At 35.4% G+C, this 17,942-nt stretch overlaps 1 protein-coding gene across 1 annotated transcript in view; it reads right to left on the reverse strand.

The window, feature by feature from the left end:
- Positions 1-219: 219 nt before the first annotated feature.
- The window catches only part of PI15 (peptidase inhibitor 15), a 34,850-nt gene continuing 17,127 nt past the window's right edge, over positions 220-17,942 (reverse strand). The window contains exons 3-6 of the mRNA XM_065903225.1: positions 10,559-10,677; positions 9,428-9,560; positions 9,192-9,307; positions 220-6,374 (exon numbers count right to left, since the gene is read on the reverse strand). Of these exons, the coding sequence (XP_065759297.1) occupies positions 6,239-6,374; positions 9,192-9,307; positions 9,428-9,560; positions 10,559-10,677 (504 nt within the window). The 3' untranslated portion in view covers positions 220-6,238. The remainder of the gene's footprint in view (positions 6,375-9,191; positions 9,308-9,427; positions 9,561-10,558; positions 10,678-17,942) is intronic.

Raw genomic sequence — 17,942 nt, forward strand, 5'->3', positions numbered from 1 at the left:
ACGTAGTGTTATTCTCCTCTTTCTCCATGAAAATGTCTTTTACATTGGGATCTCAAAATATTTTGTGGAATTAAATACAAAAAGAATGGAAGAAGGAAGGAGGCAGGGAAGGCAAGAAAGCTTTACTATTGTAAAACTATTGAAAATCAGGAAACAAATTCATCATTATTAATTAAAATATTAAACACAAAACAATTAATTATAATATTTTATTGAAGGAAAAATAATACAGTGGGGCTCAAAAAGCTACACTTGTTATGCTTTATAAAGTCAGAGGTTTACACAGGCTTTATGTATGTACATATTCATGGCATTATATCACAACATCAAAGGCACCTTCTACTGCCACAGTATTAGGTAATGAATAAAAAATATGAAATTAATCTTTTAAAAAATCTAAAATGATACAATCTATTTTAGGATTATGTACATATTTGAAACATTCAGATATTTTTAAACACGTTCTATGTGCATCACAATTATCTCTAATTCTCAAAATATTATGGTACCAAAATTCTGTTTGTCAAATAACAAAGCACAAGTTACTGTAGTCTATAACCAAGCACCAGTTAGAATCAGTGTTAAATGCTCCACCAATTAGTTTGACTTCTAACACATGCAAAGTGAAGTGGGTGATTAATAATTTAGATAACCATTGCAAAACTTTTAGGGTCTCCATTTTTTTTTTTTTTGTCTTTAATTAGTTGATTTCTTTTGAGAAAATGGGGAGAACTGGATGACTTTGATCAATGTTTTCCTAGTGGTTTTATGGAATCCTAGGGCTCTTAGAAGAAACTTCCAAGGCACTGGAGAAGGTTTAGTCCATGTTATGCATATTATATATTGGAGCTTTGTATAGGATTGAGATCATACAAAGGGTTTATTGCTTTAAAATAAATTTGAAAATACTAATATGGGAAACTGCTTTAAAGTATATTTCATTTGGTTATGCTAACACAGTTTAAGAAATATCTTTGTCAAAACAGATTATCACACTTAGTCAACTGCACAACTCAAGTGAAAGGTTATCTAAAAATGCTGCCTTCATTAGTTACAGGGGATATAATCCTAAGTTTTTAGGTATATTTTTAAGTCCAAAAGGAATTTGAATGGAACAATAAAATGTCATCATTAGCTCAACAGTATGACCAAAGAGCATTATCAAATTATAGATCAACAAGTAAAAGTGGAGAGAGAATCTTTTGATATATGAAATTGTTTTAATATATAAAAATAAATGATCACTTCTGAAAGTGAAACACAGAGTTCTGTTCACTAGTTTTACCTATTATCATATTTATGATGTAAACAAAATTAAAAATATATTTTATTAATACCTAGTTCAAAAAAAGAACACTAATAAGCACCTCAGGACTAGAATGCCATAAAATATTATTATTATTTAGGAAAATGGATGTCAAGATATATGTATTAGTCTCCTAGAAAATTATGTAAATAGAATCAAGCATCTTTAATGCCATCAGGGTTACAGAGTATCCAAGAATTTAATATTATGCAACTTAAATTTTTATTGAACTGAAGAAATGGTTTTATTGGCAGGCCAAGTTGCCATCAAGAATTTGTCCTTATAACCACCAGAGGGCGCCAGTGCCTGAAGCACGCTTGGTGTAGGTGTAATCTAACCTTTAGTTGATAACTTGAATTTTACATTCCAAGGTTAAAAGTGCTTTTTAAAAAGATGGATAACTTCTAAGAAATACATTTAGATTCTTTAACACCCAAATGATGTTGGGTTATTATATAAAAACAGAGCGCACTGGTTTATTTTGTTTAAGATTCACTCAACAGGACGTTATTAATATTTCTAAATCAGAAATTGAAAGGACAACATTTGTAACTATGAATAAGAAGAGACTTCTTAACCTACTAACACTAACAATTCATTTAGCACCACATATATAGCACCAGAATAGATACTGATAGTTCACACTTATTAAAAACTTTAATTGCAAAGAAACTTCAAAATTAAAGCAAGTATATGGTGGTTGTAATGACTTTTCAGCACCATTAACCAGTGAACTGTGTAACTTTCTAAGTTGTTGACTGACCTCTCATAAGTCAAAGTTAGAAGATAAAATAATTTTTAAAAATCATTTTGCATGTGTTTAAATGTCTTCCCTCACACATATAACAATACAAAAATATGCAAGTATAAAACAAAGATAATATTAGATGTTGATAGAAATCTAATTTTACTCTCCCTAAACACCCGTAGGAAACAGCCTCCTCCCATCCAAGATTGGCGTCCTATGCTCCTGCAGAACATTGGGAATGTTGTTATACAAGGGGAGAAAACAGACCCCAGTGTAAGCTTGACTGTTCCTTCCCGAACACACTCAGATGATCTGTTTAACTTATGTATTCACTTAATAAGCAGGATGTGAACACAGAACACTTGAACTGGCCTAAATATGTTTTCGATTGCTTATGTAGGTGTTATAAGTTGATCTAACACAAGCATATACTAATGAGAAAAATATATATTGCTTCAATTCAAATATTCTGAGTAAATTATACTGATTGAATTTTCCCTACTGTTTGGTCAGCTCTGTGCTAAAACTTCATGGAACTTTCAAATGAGTATTTCCACGAAAGTTTCAGATGAACTGCCAAGTGAACTTGGTAGGGAAGTCCTAACGGACCGCGGAAGTGATGCTTCTTAGACTACTGGACAGGAAAAAAAGCAACAAAACATGATAACAATGAAAATTGTTTCTGCCACATTTTAAAAGCAAACTTACCTACCATAACCAGGAACATTAAGAGTGTGCCTACACAACTCAAATACAATTCTGTAAAGGAATCCATCAGTTTAACAGCTCAACTCGTAATTTTTCCAGTCTTTTGATGACATGGAAGCCAAAAAACTGATGTTATGACAGATTTTTAAAAAAATTTTTCTACTGAATAAAGGATGTAATGAAAAATCCATACCAAAAATAAAAATCAATGCTGTAGAATATGTATGCCAATCACCATTTCAAATGAAACCTATTGAAATGAAAACCTCATTACTATTTAAAGCTGCTCTTATGAAATAGCTTATGCCCAGACCCTTTTTCCCTCTGGGAGTTACAGTGAGAAATAGCTATCCTAGCACCATTGTTGCATGCTGTGAAAAGTATGACACTATGGGTTGATTCAAGCAAATGTTCATTTGCTTTAGCCTAGAAAATAAAACATTTCACATGGCCACTTTATATTACTAACTTTAAGAAGCACAGATAGAATAACAAATATACCCGTTACATTTTCAGCTGAGTTGTTAAGTTATAAATAAACTTATATTTGGAAAGGACTGTTGTGTACAAGTTTATGAGTATATGGTTCCTAGTCTTAATCTGTTATATTTGGAGCTTTATCTGGATTGTTGATGCACTCAAAGCTTTGTACTTAAGACATTTTTGTCTTAATGAAACATGGAAAGGTGAGGTTCTTCTAATTCTTGCAATACTAGACTGTTGTGTTAATTCTAAAAACCCATTCATATAAAAACTTATTACACTGTAGCCATTATATAAGAAGCTGGTATAAGCCCACAAAGATAAGACAGAGTTTCTGCCAAAGAGGAGCTCATGAAAGACTTAATTTTATCGCAAATAAAGGCTTCACAACATTAATGATAATTTTAATATTCTTGATTTTCTATTAATATGGTAATTTTACCTTCAAATGAACTTCTGTGAATCATGTGGCAAATATCATCATTCTTTTTCAGACCTGAGAAATCAAGCCACACAGGTAAACCAGCAATAGATTGGAACTGATCATAGCCTTTTCTTGGTTTGATAGTTATTTTAGTACTTCTGTAGAACTAGTTTAGGAAACTCAAGAAATACTATCTAGATAAAGCAAACAAATATCTCACTAATGAGCTTTCTCTCCAATTGCCTGTATATATTAGCTAAAAGTTGATTTGAGACCTGACTCTTCCTGTTGTTTCTGTTCTTCACATTAGTCTCCAAAATTACTTATTTTTAATAAAATCTATATATGTTACCACAAAAGCCAAGTCATTTTATAGGAAAACATTTGGTCAGATTCAATGTGTGAAAGAAATCTGGCCAATTATTTGTCATCATGAAAACCTGAACTCCAGATGCTGGATAATCCCCCATTGGATTTAATTAATTATCTGTCATCTTTCAATGAATCTACTCTAAGCAACTGCAAATGTGTGTGGAATTTTAAACAAGTAGCTTCCTTCTGTTATTTGTACTCTGGAACTAACTGTGTTTACTGATTCTGTAATTCTAGTGCAGCATTATATAACTTGAAACACACACACACACACGCACACGCACGTGCGTGCACATGTAAAATGTAATGTGTTAAGTGTCTTGATCCATGTGTTGAATTTCTCCTCTCTGAAAGTGATTTGGAAATAAGCATTTCCAAAATCACATGAGTGAAATTTTCACAGTGACTTTGACTTGCTTTCCACCATGCTTCACTTTTGGGGCTTCCCAGGTGGCACCAGTGGTGAAGAACCCGCCTGCCAATGCAGGAGACACAGGAGATGCAAGTTCAATCCCTGGGTCAGGAAGATCCCCTGGAGAAGGAAATGGCAGCCCACTCCAGTATTCTTGCCTGGAGAATCCTATGGGCAGAGGAGGCCGGTGGGCTACAGTCCATAGGGTTGCAAAGAGTCAGACACTACTGAAGCGACTGAGCATGCACACATGCAAACTTAATGGAGAACTGAAAAATATTCTTCTACTTAGATATGGTAATAAACTTTGGTAATTAGTGCTTAGAAAATCATCTGAAGAGGCCCCTTTCACAAAACCATAGCTGTTTGTGGTGTGTACATGGGATTTTCCACATGATGCTCCAGGACCACCATGCTGAATAGACTGATTCTCATCAAATAAGGACAAGCAGAACGATGGAGAGCAGGAGATATCCTTGGAACCTGCACTGTTTCTTTCTGGTATCCCTCACCTCCTGCTCACAGGCTTCAAGGTATATTAAACCTTCAGGATCTGCCTTTCTGAGGCTCTCCGTGTGTGTGTGTGTGTGTGTGTGTGTGTGTGTGTGTGTGTGTGTGTGTGTGCGCGCGCGCGCGCGTGCGATAATGCTATTTCCGTGGGTTTGCATGCCTGTCTCCTGAATCTTACTTCTCTTGGACCTTGTCAGTTCACTTAGGCCTTGCTTTCCACCTCCCAAAACAACTCTTTACACTCACAGTTGTTCATTCTTCCCTGCCTCATTTAGTTCCAAACACTATAGCTACAGTTCGTGCTAACCAGGAGACTTACATATTACATGGCGTGGCCTATCACCTATTCCACCTACATGTGAACATCGTTGGGTTCCCTTCCTCAAATTTACATGAAAAATCAATTTGTTAACAAATAACATTTTTACAGCAAGATATTTGAGTTGGCCACAGAGTTCACTTGTTTCCCCGTAACATCACAGAAAAACCCGAACAAACTTTTTGGACAACCCAATAATTAGGCTGCATTATTTCCTGAATATTTTTGTGAGCTTCTTGAAGACAGAAATTTTGTCTTATTATCCTTGCATGATCAGAACGTAACTAGCAGAGTTCCTTGCCCATCATAACCACTCCACACATGATTACTGGTTCAATAAAAGAGGTTAAGCAAAATAAATGCGTTCAACCTTACAAAAATTGAGAATATCTTTTGGTGGACCCAAATAAAACAAAATATTTCCAGAATGAAATCTGTGGTTCTTAATTAAATTATTAAATCTAGATATCATGGAGTTTTATTAGTAGTTTGCAAATGATCAGTTTTGGGTTATTAAAGAAATGGGTGCAGGAGATGTCCTACCACCTAACATATTGTTTAGGATTTTAAAAAAATTCCTCCAAGATAACTACAAAATCATATTATCTATGTATTACATCATCTATGTATGTGTATTTATAGGCCAAATATATGTTCTATTTGCTAGAAATGTAAGATAATTTCTTTGGAAAACAAGCTTTGGAATTGGATGCATCAACTATGTCAATACTACATACACAGTATTTTAATTTAGACTTAGAGTTCAGAAAATAGACATGGATGTTTGATTACCTCAGAGGATTAAACAAACATACAAGATAAACACTAATCTTTACAATGAATAATAAAAGGAAAACAAGATTATGATAAAATATGTATAATATGTGCAAAACTCAATATATATATATGCCTATGATTCCCAGAAACCATTGTATTTCCTGGAGGAAAAGATAAGCTTATTTAAACCAATACAGGTAGTTTGACGTTACACCTGGAAAGCAGAGATTGTCAGTACAAGACCCTCCGTAACTTGGAGGGCAAGCTGAACATGGTACTCCTACTTTATACGGTGCTTCTCCGATCCAGTTGCCCCTAGGAAAAAAAGAAGACAGCATAAGTGTTACTTGCTCATTTTTTAAAGTTTGATTGTCCTTAAGCGCATGATCACACATTGACGTGTGATGACATTTTCAGAAGTGTGTCATTTTTAGAAAAGCACTGAAAGTTACATCCATTTCTTATTTCTATAGCAATTTATTCTATATATCTTACTTTTAAAATTCTTTCTTTCTGAGTAAGTTACTATCATGTTAATTTACAATAATTTACAAAGCATGGCAACCTTATTTGTCAACCCACATCTGACTTGATGCTCTATCCATCACCACCGCTGCCTCTTTCTTACCGCAGCCTTCCAGAACACATACGCTGTGTCCTCTTAAATGTACTTTTAAAAAAGTCATGCTAATACTATTATAAAGATGGTAAAATATATACAAATACATATATATATATACACACATATATAGGTGTGTGTGTGCTCAGTCACTCAGTTGTGTCCAGTTCTTTAGGACCCCATGGACTGTAGCCCACTAGGCTCCTCAGTCCCTGAGATTTTCCAGGCAAGAAAACTGGAGTAGGTTGTCATTTCCTTCTCCAGGGGACCATCCTGATCCAGGGACCAAACCCTCCTCTCTTATGTCTCCTGCATTGGCAGGCGGGTTCTTCACCACTGGTGCCACCTGGGAAGCCCATATACAGTATATATACAATTCGGGGAGGCTTAGAAACGGTGACATGAGCAAGAAGTTGTCATAAGCACAAAAAATAGGTTTTAAGTGTTCAAAGGATTTCTATCTAAAGTTGAATAGATTCTCAATATTCATAAAATGAGACACAGAAAACTCAGTAAGAGAATAATGGCTTACAGAAACAACCATTAAAGATGATTCCAAAACATTTTCCCATATGTAAACTCAGTTATAATTTTTAGCGATACTGTTAATTTTTTAAAATAATGCTGAACACATTTAACTGAATGTTGTCAATATTTTCCTTCATCTTGATGGCCATAATGAAACACCAAATTCAGCATTTAGGATAAAAACAGTCACAACCTCTTACTGTTACTAAGCTCTTTTAGTTATGACAGAGGAAGCAATGAATTTATTTTCCATAGCATGGTGACTAGTAACTACAGTGCTAACAGATAACCACAGAGCCAGAAGTGTGAAGGAAACTGAATGGTCAGGAGAAAATGCGGTGTGTTGATAGTAAAAAGTCAGGGTTGAAGATAAAACAACAGTGGAAAAGCTAAAATACTGAGCCATTGGGGAAGCCCCGTATTCAATAGTAAATCAGTCAATGGATAAATATATTATTCGTCCTTTTAATTTTTATCCTTTCAGGCTAATTCATTTTCATTCTCTCATTTCTCTCTCTTTCCCTCCACCACCTCCCCCCGCCCCTCCACCACCCAATCCTGTGTTTCATTTTTCCCTGAGAAACAGGGAGGCTTGAGATAACTTCAGGCTGGTATTCAACTATCAGTCAGAATTTTTAAACTTTCTCCACTGCCTGTTTCAAAAAATGGTTCTCTGTTACAGCAAATACACTATACTAACACAATATCTTAATCTCTTAGACATAAAACAATCAGACATCTCATCAATAATATTGCAAAAATCCCATCATTGGCCAAAAACAGAACAGCCAAATGAATGTAATAAAAGCCTCTTTCACTATTTGAGTACTGCCTGGCCTATTTATGTCAGAAAGAAGAGTTAGAGTCTTAATAGGAAAATATAAGGTGCATAACTGAAAATATCAAACAAATGCACAGTTTTAATGCTTTTCATGATGCAGTCACATTTTACTTTCCAAATATTACTATTCTAATAACTGTGGAGAGGGGACCATTGGGAAAATCGCTATTTTTCTAACTTTGCAAAAACACTGCCCCTGGCATACGACCATATGAATGAGTAATGCAGTTATTTGTGAAACGTTTTCTCATTCCCTCCCCATACTGGCAAAGCTGGAGAAAAATCTTTGTTTGGGACTGACTTTGGAAGACACCAGGCGTGTCATAAATCCTTTGCACATTTTAGTATTTACTCCAAAAGGGAAAAGACTCATGTATAAATAATGGAACACTTTATCCAAGGAGTCATTGTTATCAAAAAGGCATTTTATCAAATGTTAACAAATGTTTGTTTATCCTCATAATATAAAGAATGCTCACAAATATAAAATGCAACTATATTTTATAATATTTGATCAGTTTTCACAATATGAAATATATAATTTTATGTGTGCCACAGGATGAAATTACTGAATTTTTTTGTACTGAAGTTTAGATCATGGCACAGCTTTCATTAAGAAGATGTCATTGCATTTAAATTTTCCCTTCTGATTCTCTATGCCTCCTTAACCACCTATGGAAAAAAAATAAATTGTGATTTTAATTCTACCTCTAAAAGAAAGAAGAAGGGCTTGTTTTCTTTTCCTAGTGAAAAAGTTAAGCCAACATTCTAGGAATGATTGATGAGAATACTGTGGTGTTGATAAATTCCCTAGAAGATCCTTGCCTGAGACTTTTATATAAGCTATCAAAAGCCTGGAAGTACATGTTTATTTTATAATTACCAGGTCTAAAGAAAGACGAGGAGGAGAATTTAGTGAATCTCCAAATCACAAATTGTCTTGCCCCAAATTTTAATTAGAATCCTTGTGAAAAGAAATCTTTCAGCTTTTAACTTTTCAGATAATATAAGACGGAAGATTTGAGGATCTGAGCTTGTTAGTTAAGTCTTACTCATATTATTTACCTGTCAAAAGTATCTATCAGACTGAAGATATTTAACATCATTAAAGATTCCAGGAAGTAGAAGCCAACCATATACTCACTTTGGGGCATAGTTGCATACCAAATAAACTGCACGGCGCCATACAGCTCCCCAGACGTTCATGTTTTGACAAGTATGAATTGCACATCCTATTCGATTGGAGGTGGCCCAAACCATCTGAGAAAGTAAACCGATATACCATTATTAGAATCAGGAGTTAAGAAAATGCAGGTTCACCAAAATAGAAACAGCATTTTTAAAAAAAGAATGAATCAGAACTGAGCAAGACAAAATAACCTGTGTATAATGTGTGCACATGGGGCCGAAGCATCTCATAGGACATCGGGGATTGCAATCCTGGGGGTATGGAAAGGCATAGTCTTTCACTTCATCATACCATGGCTTGACCAACTGGAGAATAGAGCGGTATCTAAATATCAAGAAACACAATGAGAACTCACAGCACAGCAGTGGCAATGTATGGTGGACTCACATTAAATTACAAGTTAATTGTTCTTTTGCAGTCTATTGATGGCAAATCAAGAGCATATCCACTCCTTCATAATTACCATCACCACCCAGCAGAAGCCTCTATTCCTCCCAGTAGAGCCAAGCATGAAAACGTTCAGGCCTGGAGCGACTGATCCTGTATTTGTTAGTATGAGTCTGGTTGTTTCAAAAAGAGAAATGCAAATCTTTCAGGAAGTATCATCTTTACCTTATTTTACCAATGTCAGAAATGTCTTCCATTGAAATCTTATATGTAATTAAAAATTAGATATTTTAAAAAAAACCTGTGATACTAGACTCAGAGTGTTTTTTCCCCTTAAAGTTGTATCATTTTAATTTAATGAGAATACACCTTATTTTTCTCCCCTATATGGAAGGAAATGAGTCTTTGAATGTTGGATGATGACCTCTCACAGTGTAGAAAAATTATCCTGTTACTGGAAGCAGCTTCATTCACAGTTGTATATACTTGCATATACATATATGTGCATATGTATATATACATAATGTGTAAATACATTGAATTTGTATAACACATATACAGGAATATGCAAACATGGGGAAGCTGCATACACAATAATGGCTTCTGCCACTATCAAGGGATTTTTCTGAGCTAGAAGAGATAGGATAAGGATACAACCTGATTCTTTCAAAGATTCTGTGAGATTAGTGTAGAATAGATTAAGGGATGGTGTTCCAAGGGTGAAAGAGAAAACTGGCAGTTTTTTGGCTCTTTTAAAAATTTAAATAATTTTTGAAGACATCTAAAACAGTCATAGGCCAAGCATCAGTGGCTGACATATAGTGAGTTCTCAATAAATACTTGTAGATATTACTTGAAATTGGTGCTACTAACACTTGGAGTCCACAGGCAATAAAGTTATCTGGATAAACGGTATCAGTGAAACTATCTCTTACCTTCCAGTTCGTACAGATAGATTTTGACCCAAAAATCTCAATAAGTAAGAAGGTCCATGGTCCCAAATGCAGGTAGCTGCCCAAGCCTCTGCAGACTTTGCAAGATTTTCATCCCAAACCTGTATAAGGGGAAAAAACCCTTCAGCTCACTGGGTTTGCTAGTAACAAACAAAAAGAGGCAAGAAAGGATGCTACCATTTCCTGAAGTTCTTTCTCTTCTACTTCTTGACTGAAAGAAAGCAAGATTAGGTCATTGTTATTTCAAGTTCTACAATACAGTATGGTTATTCCTCAAAATCTTTATTGTTTTAACAGTGTCATCTAGACCCAACGTCCAGACATCAATTCTAGTAAAGGATGCGTTAACCAAAATAGTGTATCTAGATGTAACTTGGAGACACTTCCTACTGACAACTAAAATTTGAATCTACCAGAGTGAAATGATTTCCTTGGAGTTTATTGAGAGCTATTAATATACATCAAAAATTGATATGATCAAATTTATTCAAATAATGAACCCAAACTGACGATGTATTATATAACTTTTATTGAGATATAATTGATATGTAACAATTAGTTTCACGTGTACAACTTAATGATTTTTATGTATGTATAGTGAAATTATCATCACAAGAAGTCTAATTAACATTCATCACCACACACAGTTCAAATTTTTATTCTTGTGAAGAGAGCTTTTAAATTCTATTTTTTTAGCAACACTCAAATATATAATACAATAACTATAGTCACCATACTGTGTATTACATCCCCAGGAATTATTTTATAACTGAAAGTTTGTACCTTCCACCCACACCCAACCTCATCTCTGGCAACCACCTATCTGTCCTCTAGATCTATGAATTCATGTTGTTTTTGTTGTGGCTGTTTTTAGATTTCATATGTATGTGGTATCATATGTTGTCCTTTTCTGATTCATTTCACTTAGTGTAATGCCTTTAAGTTCCATCGATGCTGTCACAATGGCAAGATTTCCTTGCTTCTTATATCTGAATAATATTCCATTTATCCACTTATCTGTTGATGATAATTTAGGCTACTTCCTTATCTTGGCTATTGTAAACAGTGCCACTGTGAACACTGAGGTGAATGTATCTTTTGGAGTTAGTATTTTACTTTCCTTCAGATGAATACCTAGAAGAAGAATTACTATATCATACAGTAGTTCTATTTTTATTTTTGGGGAGACATTCTATACTGTTTTCTACAGTGTTGTCACCAATTTCCATTTCCATCTACAGTGCACAAGATTCCCTTTCTCCATATCCTCTCCAACATTTTTTATTTCTTGAGTCTTTGACAATAGCCATCCTAACAGATATAAGATGACATCCCATTGTAGTTTGGATTTGCATTTATGCCAACTTTTAAAGGTCAAACTACATCTAAGTATAATATGATATAATTTGATATGTTGTGTCATTTAAATATTTTATAGTAATAATAATATTAGAATTGCCATGAACTGGAAACATAGAAGTATTTAATATAACAATGTATTTAACTGAAAGGAAATTAATTTAGTGACTTTGAAATAAAATAGGAAAAAGAAATAACTGATGAACGCTTCAAGAGACACTTTCATCCTAGGAAACCATGGCACCCACCCTCAAAAAAGATTTGTTAGTTGTTCAAAAATTGTCTTAAATTAGAAAAATGAAGTTATGTTACATAAATCTATCTAAAATTATACTAAAATATATTCACTCACAAAGTTACACAAATCAGAACTATCAAGAAAGGATCTGGAGTAATTCTATGGTGACAGTGGCCAAATTTCTGCTGTCTATGTAGAAAGAAAGATCATTCAAAAGAACTTTCTTTTAATTATCTAGAATATAATCTGCCCATTTGAGGATTAATTTAAATATGGCAAGATATCACATAATACCCTTTTAATACTTTGGCCACCTGATGGGAAGAGCCAACTTATTGGAAAAGATGCTGATGCTGGGAAAGATTGCTGGGAGAAGGAGAGGCGGGCAACAAAGGATGACATGATTGGATGGCATCATTGACTCAATGGACACGAGTTTGAGCAAACTCTGAGAGATAAAGAAGGACAGGGAATCTTGGTGTGCTGCCATTCACTGGGTGGCAAAGAGTCAGGCATGACTTAGTGACTGAAAAACAACCTTTTAATAGATGAGTAAGCAATGTTACAGAGTACCTGATGAACTATGGACGGAGGTTCGTGACATTGTACTGAAGGCAGTGATCAAGACCATCCCCAAGAAAAAGAAGTGCAAAAAGGCAAAATGGCTGTCTGAGAAGGCCTTACAAATAGGTGTGAAAAGAAGAGAAGCAAAAAACAAAGGAGAAAAGGAAAGATATGCCTATTTGAATGCAGAGTTCCAATGAACAGCAAGGAGAGATAAGAAGGCCTTTCTCGGTAATCAGTGCAAAGAAATAGAGGAAAACAACAGAATGGGAAAGACCAGATCACTTCAAGAAAATTAGAGATACCAAGGGAATATTTTATGCAAAGATGGGCTCAATAAAGGACAGAAATGGTATGGACCTAACAGAAGCAAAAGATACTAAAAAGAAGTGGCAAGAATACACAGAAGAACTGTACAAAAATGATCTTCATGACCCAGATAATCACGATGATGTGATCACTCACCTGGAGTCGGATATCCTGGAATGTGAAGTCAAGTGGGCCTTAGGAATCATCACTAGGGACAAAGCTAGTGGAGGTGATGGAATTCCAGTTGAACTATTTCAAATCCTAAAAGATGGTGCTGTGAAAGTGCTGCACTCAATATGCCAGCAAATTTGGAAAACTCACCAGTCGTCACAGAACTGGAAAAGGTCAGTTTTCATTCCAATCCCAAAGAAAGGCAATGCCAAAGAATGCTCAAATTGCTACACAATTGTACTCATCTCACACACTAGTAAAGTAATGCTCAAAATTCTCCAAGCCAGGCTTCAGGAACTGTGAACTTCCTGATGATCAAGCTGGATTTAGAAAAGGCAGAGGAACCAGAGATCAAATTGCCAACATCTGCTGGATCATCAAAAAAGAAAGAGAGTTCCAGAAAAACATCTATTTCTGCTTTATTGACTATGCCAAAGCCTTTGACTGTGTGGATCATAGCAAACTGTGGAAAATTCTGAAAGAGATGGGAATCCCAGAACACCTGACCTGCCTCTTGAAAAACCTATATGCAGATCAGGAAGCAACAGTTAGAAATGGACATGGAACAACAGACTGGTTCCAATTGGGAAAGGAGTACGTCAAGGCTGTATATTGTCACCCTGCTTATTTAACTTATATGCAGAGTACATCATGAGAAACGCTGGGCTGGAAGAAACACAAGCTGGAATCAAGATTACTGGGAGAAATATCAATAACATCAGATATACAGATGACACCACCCTTATGGCAGAAAGTGAAGAAGAACTAAAGAGCCTCTTGATGAAAGTGAAAGAGGAGAGTGAAAAAGTTGGCTTAAAGCTCAACATTCAGAAAACTAGAATCATGACATCTGGTCCCATTACTTCATAGCAAATAGATGGGGAAACAGTGGAAGCAGTGTCAGACTTTATTTTGGGGGGCTCCAAAATCACTGCATATGGTGACTGCAGCCATGAAATTAAAAGATGCTTACTCCTTGGAAGGAAAGTTATGACAAGCCTAGACAGCAGAGCCATTACTTTGTCAACAAAGGTCTGTCTAGTCAAGGCTATGGTTTTTCAGTAGTCATGTATGGATGTGAGAGTTGGACTATGAAGAAAGCTGAGGGCAGAAGAATTGATGCTTTTGAACTGTGGTGTTGGAGAAGAGTCTTGAGAGTCTCTTGGACTGCAAGGAGATCCAACCAGTTCATCCTAAAGGAGATCAGTCCTGAGTGTTCATTGGAAGGACTGATGTTGAAGCTGAAACTCCAGTACTTTGGCCACCTGATGCAAAGAACTGACATTTGAAAACACCCTTTTGCTGGGAAAGATTGAAGGCAGGAAGAGATGGGGATGACAGAGGATGAGATGGTTGGATGGCATCACCAACTCAATGGACATGAGTTTGGGTAGACTCCGGGAGCTGGTGATGAACGGGGAGCCCTCGCATGCTGTAGTCCATTGGGTCACAAAGAGCCAGACATAACTGAGCGACTGAACTGAACTGAATCAATGTTAAGTGCTCCCTAGGTGGTTTGGTGCTAAAGAATATGTCTGCCAATGCTGGAGATGCAGGTTCAATCCCTGGGTCAGGAAGATGCCCTGGAAAAGTAAATGCCAACCCAATCCCACATTCTTGCCTGGGAAATCCTAAGGACAGAGGAGCCTAACAGGCTATAGTCCATGGGGTTGCAAAAGAATTGAACACAATTTAGTGACTAAACACATACATACAATCAGTGTTAAATATGGTATATTAAATGGAACACATTCATTCTATAATATTTTCATAAAAAGTTAGTGTCTGTTTCTTTATGTACTTGGTTTTTCTTTGAATTGATATAACAGTCTTTTACAATTACAAAAAAAAATTTGTATTATGTTTTTCACAGTTATTTAGCTCTGTAAAATATTATAAGAACACTGATGCTGGGAAAGATTGAAGGCAGGAGAAGGGGACGACAGAGGATGAGATAGTTGGATGACATCACCGATGCAATGGACATGAGTTTGAGTAGGCTTCAGGAATTGGTGATGGACAGGGAAGCCTGGTGTGCTGCAGCCCATGGGGTTGCAAAGAGTCAGATGTGACTGAGCAACTGAACTGAATTGAACTGAACTAATAAATTATTACTTCAAACTTCTTTGTTTTATCTGCAAAAAATCTGCACAAAAATATCAATAATATAAAATAAATTTATATTGGATATCGTAGTATTCTAGGACTGAAATTAACTTTTAACAGTATTTTGTTTCTCTAATAAAGGATTTGAGTATTCCTCTGATATTTTTAATGAAATATGAATTTATAAAGTATGGATTACAGTTCATCAAAACAGCACAATTACCTCATAAATGAATTTTAAATGGAATAGCATCAACAAATTATGTCCCTTGAACTAATTAAAATCACTTTGGGGGAAAAAGAAACACATCTAAGTATTATTTACACATTGAAGTATAGTGCACTCAGAATAATAACTGCCAAAAATGCAATTTTTCTGTTTTTGTACAGTCATTTGAGAAATAATCTTTCTTAGAGTCTTTCTTTTTAAAGATTTTTTTTTCATGTGGACAAATTTTTTTAGTCTTTATTGAATTTATTGTAATATTGCTTCTGTTTTATGTTGGAATTTTTTGGCCTTGAGTTATGTGGAAGCTTCCCCGAGCAGAGATTGAACCCATGCCCACTATAGTGTGGAAGGTGAAGTCTTAACCACTGGACTGCCAGGGAAGTCCCTTTCTTAGAGTCTTGTTCTGCATAGCATAAATAATACTGAAAAAGAAAATATCTTGCATTCTACCTTTTAAGTCTACTGTTACGACCATCTGCAACTGAGGACATATCAGTTATTCTGTCTCCCAGTTAACTCATCTATAAATAAGGAGATTAAATGAAGCCATCTACAGTCTCTTTCCTCTTCAGCATCTTATGATTTAAATACCTGAATAGCCCCAGCATCAGGACCAAGAAGATCTATTATATTGGCCTATGAATTGTTCAGTTCTAGCCTTTTCCACACCACAGAGAGAATAAAGCTAGATTCTTCACAAAATATTAAAATATTTAAGGTAGTGAACAAATTTAATTTAGCATATAATAATTCTATGTGCTAACTCACATACTTAAAATGTATTGTGTATATCAAAGAGAAACCAAAGAGTTCATGCCTCAAAAATATCTTACATGAGCACCATTTTAAAATTATTATAAAGGATTTTAATAGGAAGACCGTGTATTTGGCATTATTGATGCCTACATTTTTACATGTTTCTATGTACAGATATCATAATTAAAATTTTTGAGATTACAGTTGTGAGGGAAGAGGGATAACCATGTTTTTTCATGTTTGCTTTTAGGGAACTGATGGGAGGGATTTCTATCTGACCCTAAAGGAAGTTGCTGGAGAGCCTCACAGACTGGCCAGGTCCCACGCATAAAATGAGGTCACTTTGCCTTCCCATGGCAGATCAATCATCTTTCTGAGGCCCACTGCAGAGATGCCCACCTCTTACACTCATCCTGTAGAGAAGTGAAGATCCAGGTCTTCAACTTAGGAACTACATATCTACTGTATTTTGTTGTCTCTTTGTCCATTGGTTACAACTCCCAGGAGAATATGGGTAAGCAATGTATCCCTTCAATCTACATTGGCACTTGAATTTATTAATATGATGAAAGGTCTTTGAGCTTTGAAAACAACAAATCAAGATAGCCTCTTTCCTATCCAGAAGCTGTAAACTGCGATTAATGTCGGTTTAATCATGTGAAAGAATTCTAACAACTTATACAAGTTTCAGGAATGAAGTTGTAAACACCTAAGCATTTGAGTAATACGTACATTTCTGGATGCTAAATGGGTAATCAATCTGCTGAATTTCATTAAGCATCTGTGATATTTATTTGAAATAATTTTAGTATCATACCCTACAAATGTTGCAAAAGAAAAAAATTCACAAGTGTGCACTTTTTTAACATACTATGAAATAACTAGCAAATATGCAACATGTGATTATCAGGTATTAAACGAAACACCTGATATTTATTTAGCTTTTATGGAGCCAGCCTCAAATTCTGTATTTCTAGGTCTTGTCCCTCTGAAAGTGAATGTGTCAGTCTCTTGGCATTGTCTGACAAGCCATTTAGTTGGTCAGCTTGTAAATTGATTGATATAACTTTGAACTAAAATGTTTACCATAAGCTACTGTGCTTGTAAGTAAATTTACCACCTTGTCTGTGGAAACCACATAGTCTGATGAAGCCATGAGAGACATCCAGAATTCAAATTGATGTTATTTAATTGCTAGAAGAGTGTGGCTCCAAGAGATAGGAGGGACATGAAAAAAATGCAGATCCTCATTAGTCCAGGGGTCTTCAGAGCTTGGGTCAAAGAAATACAAAATTGAGTCAAAGAATGTCTCAGCATGCGACACTGACTTTCATAAACAGAAGAATTAGAGAATGATGTGATCCAGCCCAAAGATGGGGCAGTTTTATAAGCCATTTCCTAAAGTTTTGGTACTCATGACCCAGTGGCCACCAGGACATCCAAAGCTCGCTCCTCAAACCCCAGTCACTATTGCTGGACGGTAAGAAGTGCAGACCAACTGAAAGACAACCCTCAAAACTACCTCAGAATGTGCACCCGACATTGTTGGAGATGACATACTGGTTTTTTTTTCAAGTGGGTAACATATTTTAATTCCAAGCATAAGAATTAAATGTAGAAGCATTTGAAAGAAT

This window comes from Muntiacus reevesi, chromosome 12, assembly GCF_963930625.1.
Source record: "Muntiacus reevesi chromosome 12, mMunRee1.1, whole genome shotgun sequence".
In the NCBI taxonomy this organism is placed as follows: Eukaryota; Metazoa; Chordata; class Mammalia; order Artiodactyla; family Cervidae; genus Muntiacus; species Muntiacus reevesi.